A 10,312-nucleotide genomic window follows, 5' to 3' on the forward strand; every position below is an offset into this window, starting at 1 on the left:
ATGAGATAGTGGCTGAGGTATACGAATTGTTAGCATAGGATGTCGTTTTCAAAAACCATCAAACCATGAACGACCTGCCGAGTCACCAGTAAAAGGATGTTTTTTATTAAATTTCTCAGCTATAACAAAGGCTAAATGCATCACAGTTTCTCTTGTTAATCCATAACCCATGTCTGCCATCATAATCAAATATTCACATAATTTATCTTCCTCTTCTTTCGACAAGACTGTTGCAGGCCCGGCTTACAGTCAACATGCACAGTACCATTCGTCCTTCTCCGCAACGTCTCAACAGGCACATTATATAGTCTCGCCGATTCCCTTAAACCTTTCCCTTCCTCTGTAACACTAATCACTGCTGCGTGCATGGACTCATCGGTCCATAGCTTCCTTGACTTTTGAGGACATGCGGCCATTAAGGTTAACCTAAACAGTATAGATTATAAACTAGTATTTTCTTTGAAGCATTAGATATATCACTTACATACAATGCCAGTCACATTAGAGACAGAAACAGGCTGGAAGAAAGTCTTAAGATCAGTGGCGGATCTAGACGGGCCATGGCCCGGGCATCAGAAGTCAGTAATGAGATTCATTAGATGCAATGTAAACAATTCCCTGCCTCAAGTTTTGATAAAGCAAACCACAAGCCACACCAGAGTACTTACAAGTGCTTGAAGAGCATTATAAGCACAGCATAGATGAGGAAATTGTTGAAACCCATCATTAAAATGGCCAAAAGATGCATAACCATAAAATAACTGGTTGAAAAGTGGACACACCCACTTCCTGGCCCTACCATTAACTTGCACCCAGATCCGCCACTGTTTAAGATGCCAAACACTCACACAGACTCGAGCAGACAACACTAGGACCGTAGTAACTCGCAACGTGGTCATTATTAGTAATTATTACCTTAGTAGGCGTGATTTCAATAAATAAAATTTTAGAAAATTAGTTTTTAGTAAAAAGCTGCGTTTATTCAAACTACAGTATAGCTGGTTTATTTCGTGGCCTCAAATTTTTGCTGTTTAAATTTTCATTAGAATTAATTTTAGTGCCTTGCTAAATTTTTGTTAATATTTTAATAAAATTTAGTGGAATTAATTTTAGTGGATTTGAGCCTGCACGAAAATTAATTCCACACGAAATAAACCAGCTATACGGTATCTTTGCAAGAAAATTATAAATCAGGTAGCAAAGAAATTGTAAGCAAGAGCTTGTTTCAATTCAAAGGTTTGTCTCATAATGTGATCTGTCTCATTACTCACGCATATACTCTAAAAGTATTTTATCTCATGAATGACCACATAAAAATTACAATTCAATGTGGCAGGTAGTACAAGTACTAGACTAGAGCAATGACTATTCTATTTCCAGTGACTCATTTTTATTACAATTATATTAGAAAGACTCTATGTGTAACTTGATAGTCGATATTTAACTAAAGCTTAAAATATGAGCATCAATAATGAGGATAATTAGCATAATAGGGTGGAATTTTGGGCAGTGCCTGAAAACATAACAAGTGAAATTTAAGAATAATTTGCCTAGCCCTATTGTCCACACGCAAGTATTAATTTTCAGGCTAATGGGCACATTTTCAAGTGTAATATTTTTGTGTTTTGCTGAGCCCTCTCTCCTCTGCTCCTAGGAGAGGTACACAAGACCGCCAAAAAAACAATCAAGAACCTGCTACTACACTGAGACTTTCTTGCGTTCATTTCTTTCAAGTCCCTGGAGAGGACAATGCTGTTGATCAGTTTGAGTTCAGTGCTGCTTCTTCTGTGCCTGCAGCAACCAGTGAATGGTAAGTTTTATCTCAATCTCCTCCTCTAGTATAAAGTCTTAAGGTGGGCATTCATTATGCAGCATTGTTGCTTGTAACTTGTGGTTAAACCTTTGATGTGGTTGGTCAACATACCGTACAGAAGGAAATTTTGGAGGGACTAAATTTTGGCGAATTGCTAAATTTTGGATGATCGGTGAATTTTAATTTGGCGAATTTGTGGCCATGTGCCATTGAGCATGCGTATAATGGCTCAAAATGGCGAATTTTTATTTTGGCGAATGGCAATCAAAATGCCAAATTCACCAAATTTAACTACCTCCAAAATTTCCTTCCATACGGTATTGCATGAAGTTCTTGACTTCATGCAACATCTTGCACAACTACATCAAAAATACTGGCAACAAAGTTGCCAGTGGATCATGTGTTTATCTTTAAGCCCAAGATGCACCTATAGGGAACATGTTGCCAGCCTTTAATTTTTCTTTTGACCTTGTTAAAAGAATAGAAAGGTTTTCTATTCAAGGCAACATGTTGCTTGAATACAGCTAAGCATGATCAAAGGCTGGGCAAATGTTGAAAGCAGCATTGTTGAATGTATAGTATGGGGTGCCATTTATGTCAAATTTCAATCTTTAAAATATGTCATTGATTTAGTTATATTACTAAATTACCATTGATATAGTTAAAATACTATTGATTTAGCTGACTAAACTTAATTAGTTACATTGTCATTGATTAATAGTTAAAATAATAATTCTTTAGTTAAATCAACATTGATTTAGCTATATCAACATTGATTTAACTAAATTACTATTGATTTAATTAAAATACTATTGATTTAAATACTATTAATAGATTTTATTGATTTATTGATCAGCATTGATTAGCTAAATCATCATTGATATAGCTAAAATATCAAGGATTTAGTTAAAATTAGCAATGATTTAGTTATAATTATTGTTAGAGTTCTAGTTATTGAATTATATAACTGTGCATTTGTTATTTATTAGGTGCTATACAGAGCAGGCTCTTCCTTTTCGCAAAATTGCTAACAGGCCATAAAATTTTTCTGTTAATTTAAATCAAAATTACCAAGAATAGAAATTGATATGGAGCAATGCTTTTATAATGGTTGTCATTATGCATGTTAGTGTGTGTGTGTGTCATTGCAATGTGAAGTGACATAATCATTGAAATTGATGCAAATTGTTGTACTGATTATATGTCACATATCCTAAGGCATGTCTGTCATCTTCCTTACCCTCCCTCCCTCTCTCTCTCCCCCCCCCCACCTCTCTCTCTCTCTCATACAGCTAAGATTACATTTTATCAAAGACATGAAGATGCCTCCTCGTGTAATTTAACATCAAATACTTGTTGGAGAGTTGAAGGGCTAGCCTCGTATGAACATGGAGGTGTTGCACCTCAGACATTTGTCTTCATTTGTCGTTCAGATCAACCTAATCCTTCTCTAAGTTGGTCTCGGGACGAAGGTTCTTTAGGAAAATCTCAACAAAGTGCTGGCGATGACTCTGTAATTATGTTATTTAGCAACCCTGTTGCAAATGATGCTTGTATATACATTTGCAGAGATTCAGCAAATAATGAAGAAGAGATGCTGAACATCACACACGGTAAATGATGAATATAATTATTATTTTAGAATTTCATTTTTAAGTGTGTTATTTATAGATACAATTTGATATTTTATACAATTTAATATTTTATATTAATTCAATATTTTTTTCTCTCCCTATTTAGCTAGCCCAGTTGCTCAAGCCGTCAATCCATTACTGACGGTTGTTGGTGGGTCTCCAGTCACGATTGAGTTCTATGCTTCAGCTATACAACCTATTCAACCAGGCAATATAACATGGAAACTCAACAGCATAAAGTTTACATCAGGGCTTTTTGATTCCTGGAAGAGAAGTCTTTACATTCCATCAGCAGCTGCCTCTGATAATGGAACATATCTATTTGCCGTGACTTCTGGTACAGGTGCACTTCAAAGTTCCGCAGCAGCAACTGTTGACCTTATTGTTATAAGTAAGACTGCTCTTCTTAATATTTATGGTCTCTCTCCCTCTCTCTCTCCCCTCTCTCTCTAGCTCCTTCTACTATAGTATCAGGTCCTCAGAATGTATCTGGAGTTAAGGAATGGTCCTCCATTAGTCTTTCTTGTACTGTAATGGCTGGAACTTCCTTTAACATTAGCTGGAGCAAACTGAACGGAACTCTACCAGTAAACACTAACATTAGTACACAAAGCAATGGAGAAAATACCGTAAGTTATATTGATATTCTTATTAATGGTTATTATTGGTTATCACTAGTTATTAATAGTTATTTTTTGTTACAGATGATCAGTACATTAACAATACCTAATGTCCGAGTGGTTGATTCCGGTTCTTATCAGTGCTCATCATCTTTTACTAACGGATCAAATTATACTTCATCACTGGGCACTCTCAATATCACAGGTTAATAACTATTAATAACTAGTGACCACACTCTTAACCACACCTCTTATAGGATCCATTCAACTGATGCTTATTGATACTAATAATGAATCTAGTTTAGTGACGTCACCTCTACTGTATGTACCTACTTTATCAAATTTTAACATTGAATGTCAGGGAACGGGTGAATTTGATTGGTCGGAAGGACTAGGGGGTGGGGCCAGTGTAACATCTGAGGCTTCTGAAAGTCCTCATCAGTTTAATACTTCAACAATGTTTCGTAGTTTAGCTTTTGAGAGTTTTCAAGCGGCTAATAGTGGGTATTATACCTGTACTTCTGCTGGAGAGGAAGAGACAGTCTTCATTACTGATGGTATAGAAATTAAATTTTTGATTTTTTGATTTTTACTAAATTATTGCTTAATTGTTTATTTACAGTTTTTATTTATTTGTTTTGAGCAAAAGTATTCTGTTGTATTATGTTGCAAAACTTACTCTCTCTCCCCCCCTCTCTCCCCTCCTATAGCTAATCCAGCAGTGTATTCTCCTCGCTCTACCTTCAGAGTGAACAACCACACTAACCTCTCTCTTATCATATACACGGACGGTTCTCCTCTTCCTACTCCTTCAAGCATCACTTGGTACCACAACAACATGACTATAGATAACTCCAGTCCTTACTACACTATCAGTGAAGACTCAACAGTATGTAGTATAATGGGACCGAGTGAAGAAGTGACTGGTAACTATACAGTACTGGTCACAACTAGTGCTGGGACTAATACAAAGCACTTTTATATCGGTCAGTTAATTCTATTTTGCTGTCTTTCTTTTTTCTGTCTATATCTAATCCTATTTGTCTATTTTAATTGCTTTTTCTAACGCCTGTACAAATAAATCATAACTATCTTCCTTCTGCTTTCTCTCAGATCCTAAGTCATTTTCCAATAGCTCAACTTGTGGCGGTGGCTATTCTTACGGTTGTACCAATGGCCCTTGTCTTTATCGAGCCACATGGCTAGTAAAAGGTGAGCACGTTCAGTTTAATGTCACCGGTCGTGTTTCAACTGGACGATGGGTTGCAATTGGATTCTCTGATAACAGATTAATGGTAAACCAGTCAGTCCATTGTCTAAAATAAGTATTTCATTCTATTTCAGGCTCAAACTGATATTGTTCTTGCAGCAGTTAGTTCTAATGGCAGAGGAGAAGTAACTGACAAGTAAGCAATAGCATTTATACTTGCATCATGATGTGACCTCTTCTCTCCCCATCTCTCTCTCTCTCTCTCTCTCTCTCTCTCTCTTTAGATGGGCTACTGGTCATACTATGCCACCAGCTGATGATAGAGACAATATTTTATACTCTCGTGTTATCTATAGCAACGGCTATACTTCATTCACTTTCATCCGTACTGTTTCAGCAGTTGATACAACTCAAGATATTGATCTGAGCAGTCCAAGGTTCTTTGTTTATGCACTCAATGGAGCTGCCACTGTTAATGCTGATGGAACTATAACTAGTATAGGACAGCATCCAGACACTCCTATGATATCAGATGATCACATCACACTGGGTAATCCAGCACAGTGTCCAGGTAAGGAGAGAGAGAAAATTATATGCATACATCTTATTCTTAGGTGTTTTTGATGAGTTGAATACTGGTACTGATCCAACTGATACTGCTTCAACCGGTACCAGTCCACCTAATACTGTTCCAACTGATACTGCTTCAACTGGTACCAGTCCACCTGATACTGTTCCAACTGATACTGCTTCAACTGGTACCAGTCCACCTGATACTGTTCCAACTGATACTGCTTCAACTGATACTGGTCCAACTGATGGCAATGCTACCATGATGCTATCAGTCTTTGTCCTTATATTCTGCACATTATTAGCTTACCTCATATAATCCTGAACTAGAGTACCTAACTACAAGTATATTATGTTTCTTGCTGATTATTCCTTTTCCTAGCTGTAGTATTGTCTTATCATTTTGTCATGCTGATAATTATTACACGTAGCTTCAAACTTCTTATACATGTACATTACATAGCATAAAGACTTACAATGTAGCTACATATAATTTTTACATTCTAAAAATTGTTGAAGATCATCTTTTACATTATGGAGATGCCTGTGCATATATGGCCTGGGATGGTTTTTTTTTTCAATTTTTGTACATGATTCTAATGCTATTTTAATCAGCTATAATGCATCAATTTTCAAATTACAAAACAAATGAAATCATGATAATAGACATAAAGTGAATTGACGTAGAGACAAAAAATAATTATAACACAAAATAATAAGAGAAAATGAAATGCGATTTAAAAAATAATGATCAATTTTTTATTATTCTGAAAATTTTGCGTCACGTAAATCTCTAATTATGAGTCCACAAAAGTGATGCTCATCATTTAAAATTATTTCCTTCCTATATCTCATACTTCGTACAATACCACGCCTTGTCTCACGGGTGGTACGACACCGCCTCCACTGTGCCCTCTGCTGATTGGTCGATTTAAACTCTGACTACTAATTGAGCTGGTAGCATAATCAATAACATTAGTGGGCGTGACTATATCACTGTTACCATGGTACCAGTGATCACTAGGAGGGGATGTACCTCTCTCTCGTACTGCTGGTAGCTTACTACTACTACCAATAGAATTCTTAGGGTGCCCTGCCCTCTGTGGTGGGTGGAACCAGTGCTGGTCGGACGGGACCGAAGTTGCTCGTTGCATTAGGTGCAATGGGGCGGGGCTAACCACACCCGCTTTATTAATATCCCTTTGAGATGAAACTGGTTGAGAATAAGGGAATGGATAGGGCGTGGCTATACTCGGGTTGCTTCTCATGCGACTTCGTGGATGAGCAGGAGGACTTGGTTCTTCGTATTTATGGGCTGGCGAGAGAGGGAGGGTGGAACTCTGCTGGTGACGAGGGTCCTTCTGTGCCAGAGAAATGCTTCGTCTGGTTGCTGTCGGGCGTATCTGATCGTACACATTAATGGGAGTGGGCGTCGACTGAGGAGGAGTGGTCTGAGGAACTGGAGTCGAAGGTGTAAAAACTGGTGGAGGTGTGAAATTAGGCGGAGTTTGTGTCGTATCGCTGTACAGTATCTCCTGTATGGGAGTGTTACTCACTATAACCTCGCTATGGGAACTGGAGCGACGATCGTTTCCATGGTAACTCTCCCCCTGCGACTGGCTGAAACTAGGGTAGTCAATCTCATTAGTAGGTGTGGTCTGTAGGAGCCTCTTTTGTGATGAAGTGCTCTCCGATAGATTGCTTTCTCTCCTTACTTGCTGAACTAATTCTCTATCAAAGTATTCCGGATTACTGAGCATTCCATCATCATCGATACTGCCTCTATGTCTTCCCCCTAGGGTTGAATGGGAGCCGGCAAAAGATGCATCCATCTCCATGTTAGACCTACTCATTGCGTTACGAGAACTGAAGGTACGTAGATTAGATAAACTATTATCAATACTGTGTAAAGAGAGAAAGAAAAATAAAAACAATAATAATTATGGTAAATATGCATGTACAGTACAGCTAGAGGAAACAGTTATTGGAGATTGTAATCCTTAGTATCACTGTCATGCAGCATTCGTTAATGTACATGTACATGTTTGTAGCAAAATTGCTAAATATAGCACCAAATTAAAGAACAAGAAATCTCTTTTTCTGGGACTATCTCTCTCTCCTTTCCCTCTCTTTTTTTCTTACGATTCTCCAATGTCCTCCTTCTTGTTTCTTCTCAATGTCCTAACACAGAGACAGAGTACAACAAACAGGGCCACACCAACAATCATACATAAAGCTGCAATGACGGCGACAACAACAATCCAAATGATCTGATAAGTATCAATGACAGAAGTTGTACTAGGATCGCTGGAAGGAGTGGGGGTTGGAGAAGAAGCTGTTACAGGCTCAACGCAATTAAACTGATCAGTGCCATCTTGAATCAGCAGTGAGCAATTGTGATCAAGAAGGTAGAGAGAACCAGATAAAGATATGAGAGGATTGGACGACCACCATGAAGTGAAGGAGGAATAAAGCCGTTGGAATGAGCCTGAGCTTGTTCCTTTTAAACTTGCGACAAAGACGGTAGCCCCGTCGAAGTCACACCTGCTCGTTTCTATGGTTATGGTCTCGTTGTCACGGGAACAGAGGTGACAGTTGGATAAAGTAGCGTCTGTTAATGTATTACTCATTTCAGTTCTTATCTCTTCTTCCGATGATGACTGACAGTTGGAATTAAGTAGGCGGAGTCTCATGTTAGCACTGAGAGTGGAATCGGGAAGAGGGGGAGTGGGCGGGATCACAGGGGGTGTGGTCACTGCCGTAATACTTACAGTCTGAGACGTTCTCCCAAATTTATTGACAGATTCACAACTAAAGTCTCCAAACTGGATATCGGCCAGGTCTAATACGGCAGAGACCACACCTCCTTCTCGTACCACGTAACTATTGGTTACTGGAGTTAATGTTGATTGGTCGATCCAATAAAGTGAGGGGGCGGGCCAACCACGAGCGACACAGACTACTCTGCAGTAGCTTAAGGTGGAGTTTGGTAAGCAACCGAAAGAGGGCGTGGCTTCTTGCAAGCTGATTGTTACGGCGGAGCCACTTGGATAAAAAGACCGAATGATGGGCGTGGCTGAAAATAAAATAAATAAATAAATAATTTATTTATTTATATCTTACCATTGACAGAAATGAAATTAGTTTCATTTACGGATCCGTAATCATTAGAGGCTCTGCAAGTGTAGAACCCTTCGTCAGTATAAACCACACCTCTCGTCCAGAATAATATAAGACTGCCACTGATGGTCTAAAATGAGACAAAATAAATCATAAAAATAGCAAACAGGTTTGACAAAGACCCTTCTTTTATTATTCATTTTTTGATACATATTGATGTCCTTATGCTCTGTAGAAAGTTTGAGCTAATTCCAATGTCAATTTTTTGAGTTGCAGTCATTTTAAGAAAACGCTAAAATTTTGAAAACTACCCAAGACTATAACCCATAGTTTTTTTCAAAAAATGGCTAAAAAACGATCCCCAATTTTTATTACATTTTTTGATACATATTGACGTCCTTATGCTGTGTAGAAAGTTTGAACTGATTCAGATAAAAAATTTTTGAGTTATGACCATTTTAAGAAAACGCTAAAATTTTGAAAACTACCCAAGACTATAACCCATAGTTTTTTTCAAAAAATGACTAAAAAATCACCCCTAATTTTTATTACATTTTCTGATACATATTGATGTCCTAATGCTATGTAGAAAGTTTGAGCCAATTCCCCCAATCAAAAATTTTCAAGTTATGACCATTTTAAATTGTTTGACAATAAACAAACTTATGCAACAAACGTTCATTAAATTACACTACACTTGCAACTAACCCGTGTCACTCCAATACCAGGTGGCAATACACTGGTCCCGTTATAAATCCAATTAAGCGTGGGCGGTGGATAGGAGGTGGAGCTACACCTGCAGGTAGCTGCCATTGTTCCTTCGGTGAGATTGAACTTTGAACAAGTAAAGATAACTGACTCAGGGCCATCTGAGAGAGAATGAAGAAAAGAGACAAAATTATATTGAGGGACATTGAAAAATAAAATAAATATTTTACTAGGTAATAGACCCAAAAAATAATAAATAAATAAATAATAATAATAATAACAAATAAATAAATAATAAAAAATAGAATAAATATAAATAATAAATAAATTCATTGCATTACTTACATAAAATATTCAATCTCACGTCTCTACTAACAACAGAGATACCATCAGTTGCAACACAAGAATACACTCCAGCATTATCCAGTGACTCTGTACCCACGGTTAGGGTGTGGCCATCATCAGACACTATTGAGTTCATTGGTAGGAGCGGAGAACCCTCAAAAACCCACGAGAGACTGACGTCAAGTTCTGACGAGGCATTACAATGTAGGACTGCAGGAGAGCCTCGTAGAATGGACACCGACTCATCCTGTACTGTAATGAATGGTGGATCTAAAAATAAATAAAAAAAATA

At 37.6% G+C, this 10,312-nt stretch overlaps 2 protein-coding genes across 2 annotated transcripts in view; one reads left to right on the forward strand and one right to left on the reverse strand.

Annotated features, from left to right (window-relative positions):
- Nucleotides 1–1,170: 1,170 nt before the first annotated feature.
- LOC105313643 (hemicentin-1-like) lies at nt 1,171–6,382 on the forward strand. Its single transcript, XM_019999557.1, has 12 exons — nt 1,171–1,236; nt 1,655–1,810; nt 3,106–3,426; nt 3,554–3,838; nt 3,901–4,076; nt 4,152–4,272; nt 4,325–4,624; nt 4,778–5,053; nt 5,181–5,362; nt 5,412–5,473; nt 5,562–5,848; nt 5,892–6,382. Exons 2-12 carry the CDS (start codon nt 1,750–1,752, stop codon nt 6,164–6,166), a joined length of 2,346 nt encoding a protein of 781 aa, XP_019855116.1. The 5' UTR covers nt 1,171–1,236; nt 1,655–1,749; the 3' UTR covers nt 6,167–6,382.
- A 94-nt stretch (nt 6,383–6,476) lies between these two features.
- The window catches only part of LOC109584004 (hemicentin-2-like), a 9,820-nt gene continuing 5,984 nt past the window's right edge, over nt 6,477–10,312 (reverse strand). Inside the window, exons 8-12 of the mRNA XM_019999556.1 lie at nt 10,021–10,290; nt 9,676–9,836; nt 8,971–9,097; nt 7,990–8,923; nt 6,477–7,749 (exon numbers count right to left, since the gene is read on the reverse strand). Coding sequence (XP_019855115.1) covers nt 6,699–7,749; nt 7,990–8,923; nt 8,971–9,097; nt 9,676–9,836; nt 10,021–10,290 — 2,543 coding nt within the window. The 3' untranslated portion in view covers nt 6,477–6,698. The remainder of the gene's footprint in view (nt 7,750–7,989; nt 8,924–8,970; nt 9,098–9,675; nt 9,837–10,020; nt 10,291–10,312) is intronic.

The sequence above is a fragment of the Amphimedon queenslandica genome, unplaced genomic scaffold, assembly GCF_000090795.2.
Source record: "Amphimedon queenslandica unplaced genomic scaffold, v1.1 AMPQUscaffold_13257, whole genome shotgun sequence".
NCBI lineage: Eukaryota > Metazoa > Porifera > Demospongiae > Haplosclerida > Niphatidae > Amphimedon > Amphimedon queenslandica.

Coding starts and splice junctions, on each gene's coding strand:
- LOC105313643 (XM_019999557.1), top strand. CDS start 1,750: ATGCTGTTGATCAGTTTGAGTTCAGTGCTGCTTCTTCTGTGCCTGCAG. Junction 3,839..3,900: donor TGTTGACCTTATTGTTATAA/GTAAGACTGCTC, acceptor CTCTCTCTCTAG/CTCCTTCTACTATAGTATCA. Junction 4,273..4,324: donor GGGCACTCTCAATATCACAG/GTTAATAACTAT, acceptor CACCTCTTATAG/GATCCATTCAACTGATGCTT.